The 27412-nt window shown below is 39.5% G+C and overlaps 1 protein-coding gene across 2 annotated transcripts in view; it reads right to left on the bottom strand.

Annotated features, from left to right (window-relative positions):
* lrp4 (low density lipoprotein receptor-related protein 4) overlaps nucleotides 1–27412 on the bottom strand; it is a 146888-nt gene that overhangs the window by 48870 nt on the left and 70606 nt on the right. For both annotated transcript variants that reach the window (XM_007887656.2, XM_007887657.2), the window contains exon 3: nucleotides 3950–4066. In XM_007887656.2, the coding sequence (XP_007885847.1) occupies nucleotides 3950–4066 (117 nt within the window). The remainder of the gene's footprint in view (nucleotides 1–3949; nucleotides 4067–27412) is intronic.

Raw genomic sequence — 27412 nt, 5'->3', positions numbered from 1 at the left:
CTATACGTTTGTGCAACGCTGCATCTCAACTACAGCAACCTGCAATACTTCATTACAATACAACACACATTAATGGTGAATTCCTCATTAACACAGTAGTTTTTCTTTACGACGCACATCTTGCTTGGTTCCCAAAAGTGATACAGAAAGCAGAATCCTTTCAACTCTCCCTCAAAAAAGCCTAGTTAATGAATGGCAATTCTATCCAAAGAAGAACTTATTATTCCCCTGACTTCTACACTAGCTGAAGTGTTCTGAAATTCATACTGCAGCACTACTGCTTGTGTTGTGTGAAACTGACAAATTTCTCGCAGTGATCACAGATCTGCAAACAGGTCCAAATAACTACTTACAAACTAAGCTACTGTATCTAAATTAAACTGTTGTTCCCTCAGCTCTTCATAAAAGAATCAGAGTGTTACCGCTCAATAAATCAACATTTCATCTCTATCGCAAATCTTTATATCTCCTTTTAAAACCTGCACTGCCTAATAAATAATGCAGTTTTTGTTACCCCCTCATAGTGATGCCGTAATCAAAGGCATGTGCTGAGATATTGATCTTTTCTCTCCTGCTGTTCAGTCTGCATGCTGTGCCCTGTCTTTTTTTAAAATCTCTAAAACATCACCATTGCATTGCAAACATGAAGAATGGGGGCATCATTGATGGACGCGCTACATCAATGTGAACTGGGTAACATTCCTTACACTAAGCTTTTGTTGTCACAGTTTTATATTCCTCATAAGATCTTTCATTCCAGTGAAGTGAATGGCATTTCCTCTATTTGGGGAGATGGTGGTTCATTCCACCCCCACCCCCCCACCCCCACCCCAAACACTAAAGCACCACTGAGATGGTGGAGCTCACTGCACCCCTTGGAACTGTCACAATTGCACAGCAACCAACCAATGGCCCAGTGGGTGGGCATCGCTAACACAACAAGACACTGCTCACAAAGGCCTTCTGGTTACTAAGAAGCGGAGTGAGTAGGGAGCTGAGTGACTGCTGAATAACTGAGTGTCAGTGATGGATTTCCTCTGCAGCAAGCGAGTAAAGCTCTCGCACTGGAGTGACTCAGAACTGCGAACTTCGGAGGAACTTTAGGTGCGAGATTTATGATTAAAAATGGTTGTGACTCATTGTTAAGCACGGTTAAACGTGTGGATCACCGTTTCCTTTCTCAGAGTAAAATACATCAAACACGTTTAAAAGGAACAAGGCTTAGTAGGTCTCAGTCCAGATATTGGCACTTCTGTGCACCTCAGACGAGTCTGAGTTAAAATTGTGGGGAAAACAACTGGTGCAAAGGGGCCTTTGTTGTTGTTCACATGAAAGTGAGAAGTGTGGAGACAAACTGTCTAACTTTTGTGTCGTTTGATTTTAGCTTTACATTTTCAGATTGAATAGTAGATTATCATTAACTACCTGCGGTCTAATGCAAGGGGAAATACAGTACAACTTACATGGGAATTAGGCCTGTATGCTAAAGCCATCTGTTGAGGAATCTTGTTAAATATCAGGCTAGGGTTGTAACTTCAAACAGAAGCCCTTTGTATACGTGGCGTCGCTTTGTAGGTTAGCAATACAGTTTTGTTTGAGGAATTCTGCATGTTCGCTGTTTGGAAGAGCAGTCTCTCACTAGATATTACTCATTCACTTCATGGCTATTTGTGGGACACTGCTGTGTGGAAATTGCCTGCCCTGTTCGCCTACAAAATACTCAGTCGCTAAGCTCTAGAGTGAATCCTGTGAAGTGGTTTGAGAAGTGTTGCTGCCATGCATAAACACTAAATCAGATGCAAGGATTATTCCTTTTATAATTTTATACATGATGGTGGAGATAGTGGTTCATGCAGGAGGAAAATTGACAACCATTTGCAGTAACGGAAATTCCATTCAAAGTTAGTGAACATCGGGACTTGCAACCTAAAGTTTGCAGCTGTTAGAAATTAAGAAAGGACTGACCGCTTTTAACCAAGTCATTTACCTCTTCAGAACTTTCACTTTGATAGTATAATATATTGCCAATGTTTTTTTGGTTTTTATTGTGCTGTAATGTAAACCTGCATTTATTGATTGAGTGAGCTTCTGGTCTGAGTGAAAGCTTGTGGCGTGGAACATGACCACATAAAATACAATAAGTAGAACTATTATATGAGACAACAACTGTTAACCATCAAGCACTCGGTAAGCACAGTTAAACTGAAGCATAGGGTGCTTACTCAGGGGCCAAACATTGCATTTGCAGGAAACAAAATAATGCAATAGGTAAGAGTGCACTGCAGTAATATAGCAATTGAGGTACACCTGACCACAACGCTGCTCAACGAGGACTGAAAATATATACTGAACAAAAGTGTCCGAGAATCAGAAATGCGTAAATATGTTTTCATGGTCTGTCTATATTAACCAGGCCAAAGTTGAGACAGCACATTTTTAGTGAAGGAGTGACAAACTGGAGGAAGACAGGGAATGGTAGGCTGGAGGTAGGTTGGGCAGGAAACAGAGATGGGGAGGGTAAAAGAGTGGAAAAAAAGGCGTATGCTTGGGCCATGGTGGGTACTAGATGGATGAGAGAAAGTGTGACTGAGAGGTAACTGGCAACTGGTAAATGGAATGATGAGTATTGGGTGTGTACAAACTGGAAAAGAATCACACTGGGCAAAGGAAGAACAGCTCAGCTTTCAAGTATGACTGGCGAAAAATAGCACCAATAACGAAACGTAGATGCCCAACTTGATTTGTCTGGGTTATGCCACAACATGCTCACAATCTGTGGCCTAATAGCCTTTACATCTAAATCATGCAGCACTGTACTTCATTCAGTACGTGCCTCCCACTTACAGTACGCTGCCTGCTAGCCAGAGCCTAAAGACAAGGGAAAGTGGGGGTGGGGTGGTGTTGGGGATAAATCACATGGGAAACAGTTTATACAAATATGAATGTAATATTTGTGTTTGGTAAAGAAAAGGTCCTTTTCAGAAGACTAATATTTTCCAATTTCTACCAGCAAACCATTGGTGTCAAACTGCTTTGTTCCAAGTCTGAAAAATAGACGTTTGCAGATCATCCAAATTCTGATAGCTAGTCATATTTTCTTTCCCTGTGGAACAGAGAACACAACAAACAGACAACACAACATAGATGGCACAATAACAACTAACTGAAATCAGATTGGCCTGTGACTGAAGGCAGGAATGTATGAATGAGACATTGTGTTCAATGAATAAATCATTCACTAACCTGAACTTTCTTATCTCTGCTAATCATTTATTACCAAACAGTGCAGAGCTGGGTCTGCGGCATTTATTCATTTTGAATTTATATTTACAACCTTTCTTTAACCTCCTGCTACTAAAAAAGGTTGGCAAACAAACCACAAGCTGTTGCACACTCTGTGGTTGGCCAGGAGAAGGAGCAAGGCATTAATTTGCTTCCGACACTGATCCACACTCATTCCGAAAACTAATAAATATGGATGAATTGCTGGCTTCGAGAAGGCAAGCCAGTGCCCGCGGGGAATGTGACAGTGAGCAAAGTGACAAATCTTAGTAGCAAAGAGCTCCACCCATCAATGTTGGTTTGCATTCAATGCGATCAACACATCTATAGATATCATCATGCATCCAAATACCACGACATTCCACATTTCCTGCATGTGCAGAAACTCGGTTGAACCCTAACCAAAGAGTCTTCCACTTGAAAAAATGTCCGTGCTACTGCGCAGACCCTACGAGGGTGTAGATAGATTGCCCCAGAAGCCTAAACTGGCAAAATTCAATTTCAGTTCAACAGGACCGTGGAGATGTAAAGAAATTATGAAGAAATCAGCGTGACATTAGACTAAGGAACACAGTTCAGAATTCTATTTTTAACGTAAAGACCAGATGCCATGCCATGGATCACACCTCACACACACGCACACACACACACGCAAACAATTACTTACGACAATCTTGTTCGTCTGAATCATCGCCGCAGTCATTGTCACCATCGCACACCCAGGATCGGCGGATGCACTTGCCATTGTCACAGTGGAATTCCAGAGGGGAACAGGTAGGGAGCACTGGAACAGAGAAAGGAAACTGTGAAAAACATGAACAATACAATTACAGTTCAGCTTCATTACTTACGGTAAACTAGAAATATCAAGTAAATGTACTGGGCACAAATTTGGCTCAGTTACTAGCACTGAAGTGAAACAGTGTAAATGCTGTAAACCAGAAACTCAAGCAGAAACACACATCATCAGATACATCAACACATTCTATCCCTCTCACACTTTGGTCTTCTTGTTGTGGTTTTGCAGTACATATTTGTTTATTTTGGCTGGTTGTAATCTGGCTTCGGAAGTCAGAACATGGTGAGCCAGAATGTTGTAGCTTCATAGCACACAAGGACGTATCATAATCCAGGTTGACTCTTCGGGGCAATCATTTTATTGCTGCTTGTGGGATGTTTCTGGCATAGGGTACATGCTATGATTGCCGACATGACAATCATTGCACTTCAAAAGCAACCCGTTGTAAGAAGCATTTGATTCGTTACAATATAAGGCTCTAAAATATTATTGATTAAAATCTCTATAGACTGCAATTATGGCATTAAAAATCAGCAGTATGCAATAATTCCAAACCCGTGAAACACTCCCTATCAGTCAAGGTGGTTAGAACTTGTATTCTAAACCAGTCACCCCATTTTCTTGGCACCTCTCCTTAAGGGTCCAGGAATGAATGATAAAAAATGTTATCAATGTTCCGGGGTATTCAGCTTAGTTTTTCTGTGACTCATTCCTGCTTCCAAGAAAGACTTGGCATTTTTAGATTGTGGGAGGGAATTTAATGAAGGCGGTCGTAATTACAAAGGTATTTGCATCTATGCCCTGTTACAAAATCATGAGATAAACTGAAGCCAACAATACAATCTGCTGCAAATAATACATTTAAGATCCAACTATTCATTCAAAGGAAATGACCTTGTCAACTTCAACTTCCATATGAAACTGTATTTCATAAATCCAGTTTAAACCAACTGAGGAACGTATGGTCAACGCTCCCAATTCAGAATAGAATTCGAAATAGATTTGACTGCAAGATGCAGGGACAGGGGATATGAAGGGTGGGATGGAAATCAATGCCTGGAGCTTCATGAATCTGACTTGTCAGATCAGGTACAGAAACACACACAATGCTTATGTTTGCGGAAAGATTTCCATTTTTATTAATTCCTTTTTCAGTGACCAATGCACACTAATTATTCTGGTTCGAATCTTTTCCTCCTCAATATACATGAATATATAGAAAAAAAATATCCAATCAAAATAAAACTTTGCCAAGCAGTTGCAATATAGCCTATTTTTTATTTGTTCTTATTTAATCTTTGATTTATTTTAACTTGCCAAAACAACATGTTCTTTTGGCTTTTCAAACAAAATAACTTGTACATTATACCAGGAAACCTTGTGCTTTCATGTTAAATAGCAATACCAGTGAACAAACTGGATCTGAGAGTTGGAAGAACTCTTGGCATTAATAAATACCTGATTAAGTTAATTCCAAACTTTTATTCAGGGATTGGCATGGCCAGTTTGATGAAGGAATTAAGGTTTAAATGGAAGTCAACATACAACTTCTAAAAGAAACAATGTGGAAAGCCCAACGGGGTATGAGCCTGTTTCCATTTGCACACTTAATCATGAAAAGCCCACAGCAGATAATAAACACATCTCAAAAAGTCAGTTTCCTCCCTGAACTGTGCGAGATACAGATCTGAAAGCCTTCAAACCCACCAAAGGCCTGTGGCAATTAACATCAATAGGACTTTATGACCTTTTCTCACTGATTACGTTGGTCCAGAAGAGAATAAAACAATCCTTTATTACATCTGGTGTCCAAGTTTCAATGTATCTGTAAAATTTGTATTTTAACTTGAAGTTTAATTTCAACCACCACAATATCTGAAAGACCTTTATTTTTGAGAAATAATTAATTGAAGTTTGCATATGGCAAATCTGCTATTCCTTCTCCTATTGCCTCAAATCAAACAGTGTATATCAGATTTCAGAGCAGTCTTTTAAATCCTCATTCCTTTCACAGTAGCTGTATTGGAGTTTGCTATAATGGGATTAATTAGTCTTGATATAAGCATTCGGACACTGTTTAAAAGGATTGCCGCAAAGTCTCTTCGTGCAGCCATGAGAGAAAGGCAACTTACAAATGCTTTCAATTTTTAATTTCATATTATAACTTGATAGGGAGTTCAAAGGAAAGAAAAACCTAGCACAAATTATCAGCTGGAAATTCTTCTAAGCAAACAAATATTTCAACATCATTAGGATTGCTCAGAAACAAAACACTGTGGTGAAAGGAGGCGGATTCCATTCATCTTTTACACATCCTATTTCTATTCCTGAACATTAATGAGACTCTAATCCATTCCCTTGACTTCCGTTTAGCCTAATTCAGAAAACGATATTAAGAAAATTCACTTTATGTCTTTCTGGCATTACTTTTATTTAAAATACATGGTTTACGATTGTTTCTCAGGCTCGCTTCCGACGTCACTCACAAAACCGAAACTGTCTGGCTGTACTGTTTGCTGAAGAAATGAAATCAAGAAGACAAGATGCATGTGTGTCCACAATTTTTAAAATTCAGAATTGAACTGAAGTATCAAGGACCATAGAGTAGTGCAACAGCAGGATCTATAGAGACAAAACAGCACCTGAGAATTGAGGTTACTCCAAATAGGTGTCCGGGAGACATCATTTTTCCATTTGAAAAGCCATCAAATTGTTTTGTGGGAGAGAAGACATAAAACAATGCAATTTGAAGTTCGTGGAAACAAAGACAAGATATTTTGATATCAACAAAAAGAGGGAAGAGGATGTGGGGCAACATAGTTAGAGTTTGGGGAGGCGCGGAGAAATTGATAGAAAACGTCAATGCCCAATTGTAATGAATTGGACTTATTACAAACATCTGACAGGAACTTTCTCTTGATTAGCCCTCAAGGAGCACAGGAATGCTCTTCACAGATCAACACAGGAATGCTCCCCCACAGATCAAGCCTATTACTTTCAGTGATAACACATTTGATTTCCTGTCTGCATCCAAGCTCTTAATCCCACTTTTTAATAACATCCATTCCAGTTCAGGTGCCAGCCATGCTGGGCTTCATGAATATCCACCTTCTTGATGATGACCGCAAATGTGGCTCATGACCTGAAACGGAATGTACACGTTGCCAAGAGGTGGTGATCGAGAATGAGTGCTTATTGCAATGGAACTTGTTGCTTTCTCATCAAACTGTCGGCAACGCTCCATCGGGGGCTTCCCTATCGCACACAACATTTTATCATCGCAAACGAATTTCCATCCTGAAACAGTTTTGCCGGGCTGTGCAGTGTTACCTTTCCTACGGTCAGGAAGGGCAAAGAAAAAGGCAGAGGACCAGGAAGGTCTCTTACCAAAAAAAAAGTTTAAAAAGTAGGGCGTTGGCTACAATAGAAGTAAAAATATCCTGTTTTACCAAGTTCCCTATGTCTGAAAATCCTATATGCTATATCAAATGCAAAGATTATATAATTATCCCCCAGTATGATGTGACAATTATTCCCAATGATAATTATTAGATTTAAGTACCACATTCCTCCCTTTATTATGTGTGAATGCTGGTACAAAACTCTTCATAAGCTTTGAGTGTACTTTTTTATTGCACACTCCCATTTTGTAGGAAATTAATAATTCAAAAAAGTTACCTAAATTCCACAGATTACTATACTTCATGCAAGCATAATTATTTTAAGTCAAATACTTTTGGTGTTCCAGCCAATAATACACCAAATGAAAAAGACAGTTTCTATTAATCTGCTGCTAACCTTTACTCCTGTAAAGTGCTAAGAATTAAGGTTATTCGTACAAGTGAAATCTCTGAATAATAAAATTTTTAAATTATTAATCAAATAAAATAATTAGTAAGCAACTACTGGATAGGAATTGAAGTCAAACTTCTACAGAACAGTCTAAGATTAGGAGATTCAGGCAGAAATTTGCAGCAAGTGACAACGTATTATCGTTATTATTGCTCATGTGATATTTGAAGCAATTATTCTGTACGAATGATATTACAGCACATAAAATAGCAAGCTGTTCTCAAAAGTCTAAACAGCTCTCGCTCTCTGTGGACAAGAAATATTAATAAGAAAAATTTCTCCCGTGAGACTTCATACAAATTAAAAATCAAAGCCAGTTCTCCAGCCAATCTAATTTTTCATTGCTTTATAACCTCCATCAGTGCTCCACGATTCCTCTCTTTCTGTAAGATGTGCGGATAGACAATGAATATTCTCTATAATTATCTTGGTGTTTGGACTGGCCCTGCAGGACAATAATAATAATATTCCTTGTATTTGATAAAGCGCCTTTTCACATCTTCGAGATGTATACAGAATACACTGTGAAGTGAATCTATACTGGATGAATAGAAAGGGATGGGTCGACACTGCTTAACTTGCGGGGTATCCCATGTCAAGGCATGAACAGAATTTAACGATGCCACAAGTATAATCAAATATGATCACGATCTGCTGAAACAAACCACTTCTAATACTTGCTGGCCGCAAGAAATCGGAGCTCTACTGAAAGTATTATGAATCATTCTAAACGATTCGTCAAACATTCGTGAATGTTTCCACACCATCTGACAAAGCACAATATAGTTAGCCTTGAACATCAATGGCATATTTAGGGTTCGTGGGCATATTTAGGGTTGCATTAATTTCTAATATTAACGCTGCATTGCTCCGCGGATGTCTCTGTCAGATTTCCTTTCTTCCTACTTTCAGGTCTCAGCTAAAGACCTTTCTTTTCAACTGCACCTTTGGTCACCTTCTTCCCCCTCCTCCCCCTCCCCGTGGCTCGGCCTCGGGATCCATTATTGTGAAGCGCTCTGAGACGCTGTCCGGCGTGGAGGGGGCTATAGAAATCCAAGTCATTGTTGTTGTTGTCAGTACACTTTGAAGACATACATGGTGGAATTAAAGCTGCCTATTTGATACATTTTTTAGGAGGATCTGCAAAGAAGGCATTCACGTTCACTAGACTGACTTGTTACTTGCCACCACCTTCATTTCCATTGCTTGCTTCTGATATTCTATTCTGAAAAAAAAGCTTTCATATTCCAATATTCTTTTGCAAGATAATACTACTACTACTACGAAAGGGATACAAGTTTGGTGCTGGTGTCAAAGCTTGTCACATATAATGTCATAACAGAGGAAATGATCAGGAAATGCAGGCATGACCTCGTACTGGAAATTATTCAGAGCATTAGGACTATAGTTTAATGACAGGGCCTTGTCTGAACTCTCTTCACAATGAAATAATTGCTCTTTCATTGAAGGGCACTTAAGGTCAACCACATAGGGCTGTTGTGTCTAAGGAACTGCTTGGGCAAGGGTAGACCCGAAAACGCATCTGAAACAAATTGTTCTGTAGTTCTGAATTTTAACCTTATATCTGCAAAAAATTGCTATTGAAAATACTTTAGATAATGTCCCTTTAGTGGAAGGCTAAGAGCACGATTTTCAAGAAATGAACTAACTCTGCACTTTATTGTGTACTGTTACCTAGTGATTTTCGGTGAAACATTTTTTCACAAATCAAAAATATTAATGATTTAAATCGGTTATTTTAAACGGAGTCGGACAAATATAAATAGAGAAGAGGTGAAGAAATCTTCAGAACAAGCAAGCTCATTTTAAGTTGAAATAGAAATTCAGGCAGAAGCTCTTGAAACAGAAGAATAAACCAATGTCACATTACAGGAAATTCAATCAATCCATCAAGGGAAGTAACTAGATCTCTATATACTGCACAGAATCATTTAAAACAGCATTTGATACTGTGCCATTGGAGTGGATTATCCCCGTATTAGATGGATTTCACATATCCTCACAGCATTGACTCCTAGCACAGTTATTTTATCCGTATGATGCTCCCACTTTGGAAATAAAATAACTCAGAACTCCTTCAAACCCAGCATCAAGTTCCACACCTTGGAATTCTCCTAGTCCTGGCACCTCAGCTTCTGTCTCCTGAATTCAAAATTATGCAGTTGGGAGTCTGCAGGGAGGCAAAACATTCTTTGCAAGCATTCAAACTGAATTGCATCAGTTTTGAAGGACAGAGATCTTTCTTTGTATCTCCCCCCCCAGTACACAAACAATGCTACAAAGGTCTCCATGATTGCTGGAGGGTGCATTTCGAATAGAAATTAAAATATGGCTCAACCAAGTCTGAGAATGAAGCTCAACTTTGTTTTGTTTAAATTAGAACCGAAATCGAGGTTCACCTGCTGAGACTTTCCCCTGCCATGCACTCATCCGGGACAGTAACCGACTGTTCTCAACCCCCGCCCTCCGAAACCATCTTTCAGCTAATGTCTTTCTTCATGGGAGACCCAGTGTGAGTCTTTTGCAACCTCACTGCAACAGCAGGCAGCTCGCTGCCACAAGAACCATTGCAAATTACCGAGGATTCAATGAAAAACTGATTAGACTCGAGCAATCTTGCTGCATCTAATTTTAATTTTGTATTGATTCTACAACAAAATATCTTATTTCATGCACAATTGTACATGAAACATTCAATGGTGCAATCAATATTGGAGAATATAGGTTTTGCAATTATGCTCCTATTTTCTTGCTCTAAATGTTATTTAATAACAAAAGCAAAACGCCAGATCATTGAAGAGGATCCTGACATAGACTAAAGTTGAAAAGGAAAAGTGTGTGCAATTTTCTTTTGATGCACTGTGAGGTTATTTCCCTTCCCACCATGTCCCATCTCTTCTGCTCAAACTGTTATCTCGTACCAGGGTCTCATTCCTTCATCATCCACAGCCCTCAGATACCTAGTAAGTAAATACTCTTCATAACTCAGCCTGCAAAGTATTAACAGGCTACTTGGCTGTGGGCAGTTAACAGTCCAACCCAACCCCCTTCTGCATTCAATCTCCACATACACTCTGGAGACACTGGATAACAGTCAGCAGCAGTAACTCTAGTTGATTTTATTGATTTTCCTCTTCATAGCCTAAGGGGAGCTGAGATCAATAGTAGCACTGCTCCATGCAAGTCAATACAGAGCAAGGATTGTTCCTGCAACTTTCCTTAGCCTTGTATGGCACATTTGACCACTGATCACCTGAAACTATTGTTAACCAACAGAAATAGCGAGACTAAAGAGATAATCTGAGCACCGCTGGAAAAAAGAAACGAGAGATTGGGCGGGCGATAATTAAGAAAAGGAGCATCTTATTCGTTTGAAAAGACAAGGAGCTTCAGAAAGGAATGACTAAATTGTTGCCTTTTCACTCAAATTTTATCCACGGTTGCATGCAATTCAACCGCCATCAATCAGAGAAACGTACTCGAACCTAAAAAGAGGCAGCAAATTTTGTTTCTCACTGATGCTCAATGGCTCCTACTATATGTTATTGTTACTACAGGAAGCCTTGCATCTGCTATAATCATCGAGTTCCATGTTAGGACACATTAGTTGAGATAGATGGTGTAAATGAGTGGGGGAATGCAGTGGATCTTGCTGCACTCCTTGGAGGAAATATTCAGAATGTTTGACTCACCACTAATAGCCACCCTGTAAATACTGTTGCAAACATGTTGTTAGTCATCTGTAATATTCATTGGCTGATACGGAGTCAATGATTAAAAAAAGACTATATTTTAGCAGAAGGATCCTGCTTCAGCTTGGTATGTAGTTATTCTGGAATACCTGATGCCATTATTGCCCTGAGGTGACTATCAACCATACTTTAGGGAAAAAAATAAAATGTTACAAAATGCAATTGAACTTTGTAATGACAATTTGTGGAGTCCTGCAGCTCAGTGGTTAGAGCACTCGCTTTGCAAGTGAGAGGCCTGAGTTCAATTCCAGGCAGGGCGAAACCTTGGGCAAGTTTCCTTACTCCACACAGAGCCTAATAATAATCCCTCCAAAACCAAAACCAATAATAAAATTAGTCATTTTCACTCTATGACTGTTTGTGGGACATTGCTGTGCGCAATTGGCTGCCGCGTTCGCCCACAAATATACAGTCAATTCACTTTACAGTGTGTTCTGTGAAGCGCTTTGGGACATCCTTCCGACGTGAAAAGCGCTATATCAAATGCAAGGATTATTATTATTATTATTTATTATATTATAAACCCAGCATCACAAGCAGCTATTGAGACCAACCAGATCAATAGAATCATTCAAAGGGAAATGGATAAACATCTGAACATTGATAACGTTAAGAGATGTGGGCAAAGAACTGGAAAGTGATTTAATAAAAAGAGTAACTTTTTAAAAAAGGCCCCAATGTGGCACAGACATATGGGCAGAATGACAATAATTTGCATTTATATAATCTCTTTCACAGAAGGAGAATATCTCGAAGCAGCTTGCAAAGACACAGTAGGATTCCTGTGCTAGGCGGGAGATATGGTGGATGGGCGGGTAGGCAGGAGTTGGCTGAAGATGCAGTCAAAGATTTGAAAGCTGAGAGAGAGAGAGAGAGAGAGAGGGGTGGGGAGAGAGGAAGGAAGAGAGAGAGTCAGGTGAAGGGATTTTAGAGGAGAGTTCCAGAGAGCAGAAACAAAGTGGCTAAAACCTCGCCCGCCAATGGTTGGGCAAGACAGGGCAGAGGCATGAAGCAAGCCAGAATATGCTCTTTCCGTATTGAAAAGTTGTTTAATCTCTTCAGAATCCTTTTGTTTGCGTGACAGCCCATAAAACCTCATTGTTTCACAATCTGACAAATCTAATGCACGGTTTATTTTGCAATACCTGTGGACCAGATTAACCTCGATAAGGTGTCTCTGCAACAGAGACTGCCTTCACTGCCGTGAATTTGTAATGAGGCGGATTGCAGTGTGATCCTACATCCTCAGTGATTCAGTCCAGCGTTGGCTTTACATCCAGGAGGTCACAGGACTGAGCGTCCAAGCTGTACGTTGCTAACGTACACCTGGCACAGTTTTAATCCATTCAACTGATTTCATCAGCTCTTGGCTGTGTGCCTGACAGAGGTAAGGGCCTCCACATCCCCTACATCAGGAAAAATTTGTATAAATAATCCTAAAAAGAATAAATGTAGGACTGCTGATGTTCGAGGGCAGAAGGAAAACAGTGGAAGCAGCCTCGGATAAATGAGTCCATTCATCAATTTCCTCCCGTTTTCTTCTGTCAAAAGTTACGTTTTAATCATAGTAATATATGGTTATCAAAAGTACATGGAAGGAAAGTATCGTGGGTTTGTATTGCTCCCATTCTAAATCTCAATTTACAAAAATAACGCCTTAGTTGCTTTAAAGGAGCATCACCACAGTCTAGTCTAGAAAAAAAATACAAAATATCTAGCTCTATTATGTGGCTTTGACCATTTGTAGTGATTTTTTTGTTGCAAGCTTATAATGACAATCAAGAAGTCGAGACATTTTTCATATTTAATTTACAACATGGCAGCTGAGATATTCAATCCAGATGATTGCATTTAAACCCTGCAGTATGGTAGACCTCCCAATGAATTAGTCATCAAAAGCCTTTCCCCCCATTTCTAGCATTGACACTCTAATATTATATATAACATAATAATCCTTGCATTTGATTTGGCCCTTTTTTAGATGTCTTCTCGGCATCTCAAAGAGCTTCACAGAATATGCTGTAAAGTGAATTGACTGTATATGTGTGGGCAAAACGTGGCAGTCGGTTGCACATTGCTGTGTCCCACAAACAGTCGCGGATTGAGTGAGCAAATTTTTTTTTAAATCTTCCCTTGGGAGGTTAAGCCACATTATATCTGTGACACCAGCAAGACTCCCTACTCTTCTTCAAACTATTACCACTGGATCTTTAAAGTCCACCTAAACTCCCAGCATAGAGAGGTAATACCTTCGATCTTCTGAGGAACATTAAAACAATGTCAGGGTCTCCCATGTCAAGCGACAAAAATAACCGTACAAACCTTCAATACAAAACAATACGAACCTTCAGTCATTAATCACTGGAAAACAGCTGAACATACACACCTGTCAATGTTGTAATATGCTACAATTGAAAGCGCTGTGTACCCTAAGGATAACTGGAGGTCAACTCTATTGTTAGGTCAAACCTCTGAGCCCAAGAGCTCTGAAAATGAAACATTCAGCCCTCAGGTGTGCTAGCTCGAGTTCATATATTTGCTTCCCATCACATTGGATGCACAACTATATTATTATTTGATTTAAGCATTGAATGCTGCATTTTGGAGAAATGTTGAGAAACCAATTGCAGTAGCACAGGCAAGCAAAAACATTTAAGCTCGAGCATCGTTTTCAACCTTTTCTGAGAAAACGCAAGCTTGGGGCTCACGAAAATAACTGGGACCGTTTCATTCGTGATGAAAAGACGCCTACTGTAAGTTGATTTCATGAAGCGCTCTCATTTTTTTTTTTTTGTTCGTCTTCGTGGCACACACATAGGTCCTGTCCTGTACGTCAGTGTTCGGGACAAAGAATATTCTTATTGCTAGTCATCATTACTGAAGAAAACACTGAATTGAGACAAAAATGCTTTTGTAACCTTGGTGAAAAGGACCCCTCTCCAGTGAGTTCAAAGCAAATATATCCATTCATTTTCAGTCAGGCACAAGCACAGGCTACATTTTTGTTTTTTAAAAAAAGCTACTAAAACCATAATGGTCCCCTAGGCAAAATGCTAGAGCCAAAAAAAAAATTTATTGTGAAATGAGTATCATCAATACCGCACAGCACGATGCAGGGATTAGCATTTCACACTCCGAGAAGATTGCTTCAAAGTTTATAATACAAAATTAGAATTGACATGCCGGGTACGTACGGATCGCTACATCTGACTAAATGGATAATTCAAGCATAAAATTCTCGTCTACTCTCTAGAACTGTACACTTCCCAACTGCACAGAGAAACACAAAGTGCAGTGTCCACAAGTCTGATGATTTCAGAAGGTCTTCAGAAAAACAGCGTTATTTTTAACTGAAAGATCCTGAGCCAATCCCAGCAGAGATATAGAATAAACATCTGAATGACCCCTCGCTATGTTCCAAGGAAAAAAAAATCATCAGTGCCCTGATCTGCCCCCGATCATTACATGATGCTTAAATCCACACACATTTCATTGTAAAGAACTGCAATCTACATTTGTTAATTCTTCAGCAAACTCCACCAATTTAGCAAAATCTAATTCATTACACATTCATATTTGTTGATTAATTTTTTCTCCAAAACGGATTCCAACCTATTTATTGCAAAAATGCCCTGCATTTATGCCTCCAGATCTGACATTCTGACAATAATCTAGTGCTTTGATGCAGTTCTTCCTCTAAATTTTGTCTCGTAAATGGCACAAGATTAACTTCTATATTACAAAAATAATTCAGGGAACTTTCTGAGGTCCAAATACTGGACCCTAAGTATGATTGCTAACAAGGATTCTCCTTTATGTCACATGCACTATGACTTTATTCCGGTGTATTTCAGACATTGTTCGTGAAGGTGTATGGCAAAAGGGTGAGGCACTGGGATTACATGATCTGTCAAATGTGATAAACTGGTGGAACAAGCTTGATGAGCTTAATGGCTTCCTTCTCTTGTGGTTCACTTATCTTGCTGTAATTAAAAGTTTTATTGTACTCCTCCTGTGTTTTTTTTAAAAATACTGAAAAGACGTAAGATAATATGCATTAATTAAGGAATGATTTTACCGCATGGATGTCCCCTCATTTTCACTCTTTAGTTCAGTGGTTAGAGCTGCAGCTCAGTGGTTAGACGACTCGCCTCGCAAGCGAGAGATCTGGGTTGGTTTCCCGGGCAGGGCGAAATGTTGGGCAAGTTTCCTTACTCCACATGCCTCTGTGTATCTAGCAGTAAGTTAGTCCAGGCTACCAGGTTGTTAGTCGATTGGCGGATCGCTTTTCCGGGAGTAATAATTCCTAAAAAAANCTAGAAATTGGTCACTTCAATCCACAACTGTTTGTAGAACACTGTTGTGCACAATTAGCTGCCGCGTTTCGTCCACAAAATATACAGTCAATTCACTTTACAGTATATTCTGTGAAGCGCTTTGAGACCTCTCAAAAACATGATAAGGCGCCACATCAAATACAAGGATTATTATTGTAATCCTGAGGCTTTGAAGCTGGCAGGAGGGGATGAGAGAGAGAGAGAGAGAGAGATAAACAAGACCATGTTTTTTGCTGCAAAAATGTAACATAACAAAGGTGTATATGATAATTTGGAAGTACTATATTGTCTAACCAAACAGGACATTGTAGCTTTTGAAAGTGCAATTCAGCAAAGACAGACTGAAAGAATATTACAGACATACTTGTCATTCGATTAATGGAATCAAAGCAGTTACTGCTGTACAATTACAACTCTCAACTTTGAAAATTATGATCTTAACACAATACCTAAATAGCTGTTTGATTTTTACAGTGGCTCACTGTATGAGGGCAATAGTTTCCTAATTTTTTCAAGGGGGGGGAAAAAAGAACTTACAGTAAAATAAATGATAGTGCAAAGTTACTTTGCCAATGTATTGTGTGCGGGAAACAAAAGAGCTTTTGTGAATGAATAAGCATCCCAACTGCCGAATTTCTTTGAAGGTTACACAATCCATCTGGAAGGCAGCACAATTTATAGATATTTTTTAGCCCTCAACATAAAAAGCGCCTTAACTTTTTTTGAGGTTGGTGAAAATGAGTGCAACAAATGTAACAGGTCAAGAAACGAAGAACCCAAGGCCATTGTTGATCGTCATCAACAACTTATATAGTCACATAAGGTGAATATTGATAAACTGTTTCTACTTGTTGGAGAGTCCAAAATGAGAAAGCATAAATATGAGATAGCGAGCAGCAGATCTCCAGGGAGTTTATGAGGAACTTATTCATGCAAAGGGTAGTGAGAACATAGAAGCGATGGGAGAAGCAAAAAGCAAAAACATATTCAAGACAATACTGGATGCATATACAAAAGAGTAGGGAATAGAGGGGTATAATAAAGAGTAGCAGGAAGGGTGGGAACGTGTGTGGAATATAATCACCGGCAAGGACTAGTTGGGCCAGTTTCTGCTGTATTACTCTAAATAATAATGTTGCACCATACACTGTTTCTCAGTCAATGCTGTACGTCGTAAAGTAAACTTGATTTTGGATCTTCTACCAAAGGCAATGTGTGCATTTTGAGGCAAATATATTTATCTTTCAGGATCGAAAATAATTCACTGAGTGCCACATTCTCCCAGGAATCTGCTAATGTTACTCTGAATCTAGCAAATTTTGGACGCCTTTTTTTCCTCTTTTGCCCCACCTTTAAAAAAGCTTGAGAAATACAAAGAACCAGAAAATACTTTGTTCAGAATTCCTTCAATAAAGCTGTTATCTATCTGGTTCAAAACTGCAGCTGCAGTATTCAAAGAGTTAACCAGCTTTGAAAAAAAATGTTGTGGTATGATTGCAGATTTCATCAAATATTACTGGAACACCGCACGTTTGGATCAAATCCAATAAAGTCTGGCCTCTGACCAACACAAATAGACATCAAATAGATCAGATGGCAAACTCACAGCAGGCTGAATTGGCAGTATTCATCAAAACAAGAAGTGAAATAATCATTGTGTGCATCTTTGGGATTGGGAATAAAATGCTCGGATAAGCACAATCTATTACATTGGAGTCCGGGTAAATTACATTCCTCATCCAAGCTCGAGCACATTATTTCAAAGAGTACTTCTCATTTACTCCCATAACACAAAAACACTCTTCCAAACAACAGGAGGATCTTTTTTAATGAAATAGGAGTTACCTACTACAAAAGGTAAGAGAGAATCTAAAATGGTGACTTCAGTCTTTAATTTCCAATTCCAAAAGCATCCTACCCCCCCACTAAAGTTATACTCCTCCAAGTATTAAGTACTACTTTGTCGGTCTGCGGTAACGTATGGACATTGGTGATAGAAAAATATAATTCAGGTGTTTTGTAAAGACTCCAATCGGTTGACAGCCTCCACGTCATCTGCTTCTGACTGTGCCGGCCCCTTTACTAGTTCCTGCCAGAAGTGGGTGCTTCTCTCATCGGGAGGGTGAGAGCCCAGCTTTTTTTAAATCCCAGGAGAAAAAGAATCAAGTGGGCAACATTCCTAATGATATGATGCATCACACAATGACACCTTGAAGAGAAATAACTCCAGTGATATTTACCCGGAACTACCTATAATAATAACCATAATAATAATAATACCGACCGATGACAGCACAAACTGAAGAGTCAATGATCATGTGTTTGTGTTTCTGAACAGCCAATGTTTTAAAAGACTTTAGGAAAGATGTTAGGGTATTGGAAAGGGTGCAAAGGAGGTTTACAGGATGGTACCAGGAATGAAGGACCTTAGTTATGAGGAGAGGTCAGCGAAACTAGGATTATTCTCCCAAGAGCAGAGAAGATTAAGAGGGGATTTAATAGAGGTTTTAATAATAATAAACCTTGCATTTGATATAGCGCATTTCACATCTTTAAGACGTCTCAAAGCGCTTCACAGAATAGACTGTAAAGTGAATTGACTGTATATTTGTGGGCAAACGCGGCAGCCAATTGCGCACAGCAATGTCCCACAAACAGTCGTAGATTGAAAATGACCAATTTATTATTGTTTTGTTTTGGAGGATTATTATTAGGCTCTGTGTGGAGTAAGGAAACTTGCCCAAGGTTTCGCCCTTCTGGGAATCGAATCCAGGTCTCTCGCTTGCAAGGCAGGTGCTCTAACCACTAAGCTACAGGAGTCCACGAGTTTTCGAGATCATGAGAGGATTTGATAGGTTGAACCAGGAAAAACTGTTTCCACTGGCATGTGGATCAGTGACCCGAGGACACCGATTTAAGTTAGTCGTTAAAAGAAAGAGGGGAGGTTAGGAAAATTGTTTTCACCCAGCGAGTTGTTCGGATCTGGAATGCATTACCTGAAAGGGTAGTGGAAGCCGATTCAATAACAACTTTTAAGAGAGAAGTAGATGAGTATTTGGGGAGGACAAGATTGCAGGGATATGGAGAGAAAGCGGGCCAGTGGGATTGAGTTGGATTGCTCTTTTCTGAGCAGATGAGGATGTGCTATATGATTCTATGAAAACAAAATTCAAAAGTTATTGGCAACTGAGATTTTAAAAGCTGAGCCAATGTGGAACTGGCGTTAACAAAGTAACAAGCTCTGGAAGTTGAAGACTTTGCAGCATCATGAGTGTGTAGTGCTTACTGGTAAGAAGAGAAATTATTTGGTTTATGATAAAATTTGCTCGAGGAAAAATCTAAGATCAAGAAGAAAATAAAGGAAGTAATTGAAGTAGAAAAGACTGTAAATGTGCCAAATGTTCCTGTCAACAAACAGCAGTCAAGTTGATCTGTCCCTGGGGTAAAAGGCTTTGTTAGGTGGCGGAGCTGTTTTATATACAGCACAGGAGTTGTTGAATTGTGTAGATTGAATCCCCAACATCATGATGTATTGCATCAATCATGTTGCCTACAGCCTCAGTGAGGAAGACAGAACATGAAGGACAGCACATGCAACACTGAACAAAGAGATAAACTGTAGACAATGTTAGCAACTATGCTAAACATATTGTTGTTGTGTTTTAGAGTTTTGTGAGCCTTGTATTGGTTTGGGGGTTGGTGGGGGAAGATTATAAAGTACAATAGAAATGAAGAGAAGGGAATTTCTCCTGGTGTCCAGGCCGACAATCCCCCCAAATACAATTGATCATTCATTTCGTGGCCGTTTGTGGGGCATTAAGATGTGCAAACTGGCTGCCACGTGCACCCACAAATTACACAGCGTATCCTGTGAAGAGCTTTGAGACGTATTGCTGATGTGATAACAGGCTATACCAAATGCAAGGATCATCATTATAAATAAATGAGGAGCTTGGACCAAAGATGTTGAGTCCTTGGATCAGGTACAAACTTGTCTAGAATTGACTCCATTTGAGACCTGAAACATGAATATCGGTAGCAGAATAACAGGAATTGTAGCTTCAAGGAGCTCTGCTGCCAAAGGTACATTGCTGAAGGGAACAGAATGTGAACAGTGTTGGGTTTTGCAAGCAAATGCTGGATAATGCCATTGCACCTGTAACTGAGTAATTTGAGGATTGATTCAGTGCTGATTGCCAGGAAAGTGCTGGCAACTTTGTTACAAACGCAATGATAGGTTCTACTGGTAAACATTGCACTGGGACTGAAGAACATTTTTTTTTAGGAGTTATGGTTGTGCTTATCCTAATAATCTTTGATCCCTCCATAAACATATATTAAATTGGCTTACCCTAAAAGGAATTAACTGAGAAGCAAGCTACTTTTGTTGGGACATCCATCCAAACCATTGGATTAACAAACCACTGAGTGGCAGATAACTGGCACATCACAGCATCTCGGCCCAGGCCAGTAGCAATACATACTGCTGTTGGAATCCTTAAAGTTACTAATTCTCATTCTGATCCTATTTATTCTAAAGTTTGCACCATTAGAGAAAGGGGCATTGGGGGCACCAGTTATTGAAACCTGAACACTAGATTCGTAAAGGTTATTATAACAGGTCTACCAGAAGTCCACTTGTCTAGTGCCAGAACAGCTTCAGGACTCAGGAAGGGGTTCTAGGCATTTTTAGCACCTTGGGACATCCTTCCAAAGTATTGTGTGTATTTTAGAGAAAAGTGACTGTTTTTGTAGGTGAACTGTCTCTCTTGTTCTGGACATTCTGGTCCCTTTAATAAAAAGCATCTTGCAGACTGGTGGTCTATTTACAATGAAAAAGACAAATAAAGATGCAGACAGTAGTTTTGTATTTTAAATATAATGAGATATTCTCTGACGAACAGCAGATTGCTTGTGCCTCATTAGCAGAAGGAAACATGCTTTTAATCACTTTTTTCCTTGTATTCTTACCAATGTTTAGTTTCTTTCTGAGAAGCAAGTGGCATGTGGAATAAGAATAAACAATGAATAGAAGCAATTGGCAATAGGACCCTGCAGAGCGTCTAATGATGCCAGTAGACAGAAAGAAACATGACAATTGGTGAATGAGGGAGGAAAGAGTGAGGCAGTTAGTTTACTAACATTTGTATTTTTCTAAAGAAACACTAAAGTAGCACTTATAATACAAACAATTAACTTTAAAAATCTACAGCCATAGATTGCAAAAAACAGCAAAGTCAACACTAAGGTAGAATGTACCCATCCATTGTAGAACATCCCACTGAAAAGCAATAGTGTAGCGCACTGTTTGACCAAGTACTGAGAAGGCAACTCGACTTTGGCTTGTACTCAAAATAACCAAAGCATCTGTATGTGTGGATAATGTCGTTCAAAACTATATCAAGCACATATTTGGTCATGACAGATCATGAAATGCCCCCATTAAAAATTGTCTATTTAAGCAGTAGTAAGTCATAAAGGTGATTAGTTATTGTTCATAGCTACATGGATCAAATGCAGGGGCGCGTTTTATCTAAATCACAGCTAAAAATTAAAACTAAGTCTAGTAAATCCTCATCAACGATCTTCATAAAAAATTTCTAAACTATCGACGCGATAGGATGGGGGATTCCAGACTGCTTGATCAGCGAGCTGGCTGCAGACAGACAGAGAAGAACAGAGAGAAGAGAAAGAGAGACAGACAACTGGATAGGGTGATAATAACGTAAATCCTCTCAGTTCTAGTAACAAAAGGGGATTAAAATGAGAAAGCTGAATTAGCATTCAACAACATTCAGAAAGCAATGACACACGTCCTCTGCTCTCCAACAAAAGGGAGGAAGTCCATTTGAGGCACACTCATTAATGCTTGGCTTTCTTTTGTGCAGTCAATACATACTGAATGAAAGTCAGTCTAAGAAGGGATTGAACAATGGAGGAGACAGAACATCTTTGCTTTTGCCAGTCGCTTTGTTCCACACTCCTTTTAGCTTGTACAACAGTCATCTTTTAAAAAGAAGTTTAAACTCTTCAACATTCATTGATAACATCTTTTCCTTACACTGGTCTGATCTATGTTCGTTGAAAGAGGAGCAAAAAAAAAGGAAGTGACTTCACTGCTGATTAAATCCATTATCTAGTTTTTTAAAACTAAAGTGTGAGCCCCAGACCAACTGGTCAGACCAATTAAAAAGTGTTTATGCTTTTTTTTAAACTTCATAAGCCTTTGAATTTTTTTCCATCTATCACATTAAATGCAAAGAGTGAAAGTCAAAATGTTTCAGCGAATGTATCAATCCATCAAATGTTATATTCTTTGAACATGAAACACGGCCTCTTCATCAGTCACTTCATGAATGCAGATGGCCTACATTCTCCCAGCTAATGCCCAATAAGTCATGACCAGCTGACTGGAATGAGCAGGGGTAGCTGTAACCTTCACAACTGCAGGGACAACAATTCCTGTCACAATGGACTCCCTCGGGTTATCCGTTACCAATTGACAAAATTCAATAATTGGCTCTCCAGAGAGCCTGCTTCTCTCCAAGTTCCCAGTTTGATATTCTGATCTGCAGACTCTTTGCTTCGGCAGGGAATACACTCTGCTCCCAACTATCCTTCACTTATGTGTGCCTAACCCTTCCTCTCCCCCACCCAATCATTAGACTCACTTAAAAGAACAGCAAGACACAACAGAAGCAGAGCCAGGTTGCTATTCTATTGTGAACGTATCACATGGAATGCTTCTTATTAGTACCAAGTCTGTATTGGACATATAGGCCACATCTGTGCAGTTTTTTTAAAAACTGATTTGAAATGGTTATGTGCCTGCTATAATTGGATCCACATCGCTTCCACATTTAATGAGCTTAATGGCCATTTTCACAATAGGTTTGTAAGCCTTGTGCTGCACCCTAGTAATTTCTGACAATAGAGAATAAATGATTCCAAGGAGTATTTCTACAGTGCTGTCAGACTGTCAGAGAAACTACCAGCACCCTTAAAATCAACTCCATAAAAAAAGAAAATCATTTACTCTCAAACACTAGAGTCATTGTCAATGGGCATTTTAATGGGAAGGAGAATGTGCTGAAATAACAGCCAGACAAGAAGCCACACAGAAGTCTAGAATATAGGGATCATAGACCTATAGTGACCAGGGAGACCAAGAGAGACTAAAGAAATAAGAGACAGTCCATTCGCAATAGAATGATATTAATAGGGAACAAATAAGTAGCCAGGGAAATGGGTTCAAATTATTTGTTAAAATCCTCTTGGAAGACAACGCCATGTCTATGAATTTCAACAGCATGCTTTGAATCTTGCATTAATCTCTTGGCCTTCCTTTCTATTTCCCACCCCCACCCCACTGGGGAAAAAAATACGTTGTGTTAGTATGCTCTCAGCAGTTGGTTCACATTGCAATGTTATTTCATAATATTCATGAATGATACAACAACATACTCCAGAGCACAAAACTCCTGTTAACATGGTTTCTGATCCTATTGAAAATAAGATCAATCACATAGGCCATATTGTCCTTCCCTGCCAAATCCTTGTGTAAGTAGCTTTCTACAGTGCCTCAGCAGCTGCAGCAGCACTTGAAGAGGAGTCACGTGTTGCAATGCACAAATACCAAGAAAGTACGTCACAGCTGCCATTGTCTTTCGCAATGTTTAAAGGGGTTACCAGAATGTAAAGAGGTTCCCATTTACTGTGCAGCAGCTGCTGGCTCAATCCACTCTCTCATTAACTCAGATTCACGATTCCTCTTGTTTATAGGGAGTTTGCGCTAGAGATTTGTTGCCTCTTCAGAACAAATAGGGGGCTGAGCCAATGTATGATGCAGCTCATTTTGGTTACTGGGAAGGATGCAACACTCAATTTTTTAAGCAAAGTCCATTTTTGGTGACTTTGCAAATTTCAGCCGCAGAAGTGAGAACTTTTTTTTTCCTGTAAGGAACGGGAAGTACAGATCATGGGAATGGATTTGAAAGAGACTACAAAATACTCCCAAAATGTATCCTACACTCTTTGATTAATATTTACATGGAAAATCAGCGCAATGGATTGGGATGTGTGGCCTGTTATCTGCTAAACTGACATGTTTAACTTTCTCATTCTGCTTAACTGAAAAGGGAGTAGCAATCAGACACCCTCAAATCCCTCACTTAAGCTGCTCTTCCACTAAGGAATATGGCTACCAAGACAGAAATAAATGTTGCATAGTGAGCTTCTTCTGTGGCTTATCCCGATTTGCATCCCATTTAATTCTGCACTCTTTAAGTCTGACTCATGCCTCGCCGTCTGCACAGCCAGATAATTATTCAGAAAATGCAACATATTCAATATGAATAGGATTTACCTCCCCAATAATTGACAGGTTTTCTGCTCTGTCAAAACTGGTGGCAGTGTGAATGAGATTGAATGAAATGGAATGAGACTTTGTGCCCAAAATGTTACTTTCTGCACAGTGCAAAATTACCAACGAGTTAGGGAAATCACCCCTGCACTTTGTTTCAACAGTGACTGAGATCAATGGGGCAAATTGACTTAAGAAAAGCTACTGAGCCCAGCAACGTAACAGATCTAAATTAATGTCAAACAGTGAAAGTCACTAACTCTGGATGCTCCAATGATCTTGTCATTATTAGAGCATGAAGCATGGAATGAATTACAGTAATGGTGAATTTCTTCTTGAAGCTATGTGAAAATAAGTATAATAACACATCAAGTTCAGACAAAGCATACCCCCTCCCCCACCCCCACCATGCTATATTACTACAGCTAAATATAGAGCGTGACTCAGTTCATAGGATTCTCACATCTTGGGTCACAAGCTTGTGGGTTCAAGTCCCAAGTCAGGACCTGAGCTTGTAGTACAGGCTGACACTCCATTTGCAGTGTACACATCCCAGGCATGCCCAGAGCCACACTGGACTCTACAATGAAACAGGCCTGTAGCTAAATGACGTGATGAATGCTGGAAAATGAGCCAAGATCGCAAGTTGTCTGAAGTTCAAACACAACTTTTGACCTTCCCCATCATTACTAAGCTTCAAAAGTTGATTCCAGACTTTGGCAAGGGAAACAGAATGCCTTTGTGCCCACATATGATGACGTAAGTATAGATGCAAGATGATCACATACAAAAGCTATTAACACACGGGTCGCAGCATGTGCAGAACCAGAGCCAAAAGGAAACTAGCTTCTTCAAGTAAATTGTGTAATAGTTAAAAGAGCACCTCCCTGCTATTAGTGACTCCATTTGGGTGACAGCTTTCTTCATGTCACATACACAGCCTAAAGCCAGCATTACAAGGTGCTTGGGTGTTTCTAAGGAAATGCAATTTTAGAGCAGAGTTGTTCCCTTCCCCGAGGACTCAATCCAACGTGTAGCTCAATGCCCATTTAGTGATATTCCACAAACAGCTCTTTATCAAGAATAGAAAGACGCCCTCTAATTGTCTGCAATTATGTTGTCCTTGAACATGCAAATATTTGCCCACCGAGCCTACCTCTGAAACTTTCCCTATCTTGCAAAAGCAAAAGTGGGTATTAGAATGGAAATGGGCCTGGTGGCCAAGCCTTGCTCGTGGCTGCCTTGTCATTTGTCTGCTCCAGAGGCAAACAAACAAACTGAGCATAAACATTGCAATCGTTTCTTAATGTCAATCTTAAATTCGGAAATTCGTTTTATCGTCAGGTCCGTTTCAAGGTCTGCAGCAAGCATCAAATTGACTGAATACAAGAGTTTTCCAAAACTCCACACATTTCGAAAATTGTGGAGTCCTGTAGCTCAGTGGTTAGAGCACTCGCTTTGCAAGCGAGAGACTTGAGTTCAATTCCAGGCAGGGCGAAACCTTGGGCAAGTTTCCTTACTCTACACACCTAATAATAATCCCTCCAAAACCAAAAAATAATAATAACAATAATAACCTTGTCGTTTGAAATCCATTCAAAGAGGTAGTCTCCTCACACAGAAGCTCGCACCTCTCAACGCTTCATGAACAGGACCCAGTGTGGAAATATAGATCGTACAAACTGCTAAATTGTGCTGACCCATATAATTAAACATATGTATATTACATTATAAAGGGACAAAAATCACGTGAAGTACAGAGTGTCTAAGACGATGATAAGATTCGAGATGTTTTTGAGCAACAGTGTAGATAATTAGAACAGAACCAGTGTCCTTGTACTGTCTGCAAATGTATAATCAAGCTTCTGATGATTGAATGTTGCTTGCCAATCAACAGCAAGAATTGTTTGAGACACGAGTTAAGCATGGTGATCGCAAATAATCATGTATATAAACTAATGGACTGCCCCATTGGTAGAGGGAGAGTACCGACTCTTCTGAGAGACGTGCTATTGTATTGCCTCTCGCTTTCCCTCTCCTTGCTGCAAGTATTAAATAAACAATATTTCTGAGCTAACTCTGTTTGAGAGTGTTCGTTTAATCCTAGCTATAGCGACTACATCCTGGGTTCGACACCAGGAGCACTGAGTGACCACATGCACTTGCCACTTTCAGGCTTGTACAAAACATCCCTGGCTGTAATTGTGTGCAAGCCTATCATCCTCAGCCCTGCTCATCCACTGTTTCCCCATCCAACTGAAGATTCTGTTCCTCCCAGTGAGCACCGTCAAGCACTTTGAGATGGCTTCCCTACGTGAGACTACTGTTGTTCAAGTATATTTGCCTGAAGCGATGAGAATTCTATTATTTTTGTTTGCGTGCAAAGTCTGTGCCAGAAGAACTATACTTCAATATATTATTTTTGACACCTTTTGAAGGCATTCTCATCAACGTTTCAAGAAAAGTTTGCTTTCCTTTGGAGCTGGGGAATAAATATGTTCACCAGAGGGTCAGAACAAACCAATAAATGTGCATTTTAGACTTATGACTTGCTTCAGAGTAAAAAGTACAAGGTTGGAGTCGCAACTTATTTACTTCAGAGACAGAGAATCAGACAGAGTACACCACCCTGCCCGAAGCATTTCAAAACAGATTGATTTCACTGCTCCTGGAGACTTTTCCAGATCAGCTATCTGCAAAAATGTTTTGTCTTCACAATAGAAAGAGAGAGGAAAAAAAAAAACTGAAATTGCATCTTTAGATCAAGTAAGGGATGTTGGTGTCTGGATTTCTAAAACACAGCAGATGTCTCTCCCACCTCCCACTCCCTTCCAAAAAAAATTAAACAGCCAATTGTTATGAGAAACCCTGGAATATAAGGTTTGCTTCTGTTTGTCAGAGCAACACACTTGCTCTGTGAGTGTGGGACAATTCTCCATTTGTATTAATATGAGACATCTTATCGACCCAAATTATCACCTATTATTTTAACAGGTAGATAGAAAAC

The sequence above is a fragment of the Callorhinchus milii genome, unplaced genomic scaffold (assembly GCF_018977255.1).
Source record: "Callorhinchus milii isolate IMCB2004 unplaced genomic scaffold, IMCB_Cmil_1.0 Scaffold17, whole genome shotgun sequence".
Classification (NCBI taxonomy): Eukaryota; Metazoa; Chordata; class Chondrichthyes; order Chimaeriformes; family Callorhinchidae; genus Callorhinchus; species Callorhinchus milii.
Note: the sequence above shows the minus strand (reverse complement) of the source record. Positions and strands in the feature narration are given on the sequence as shown.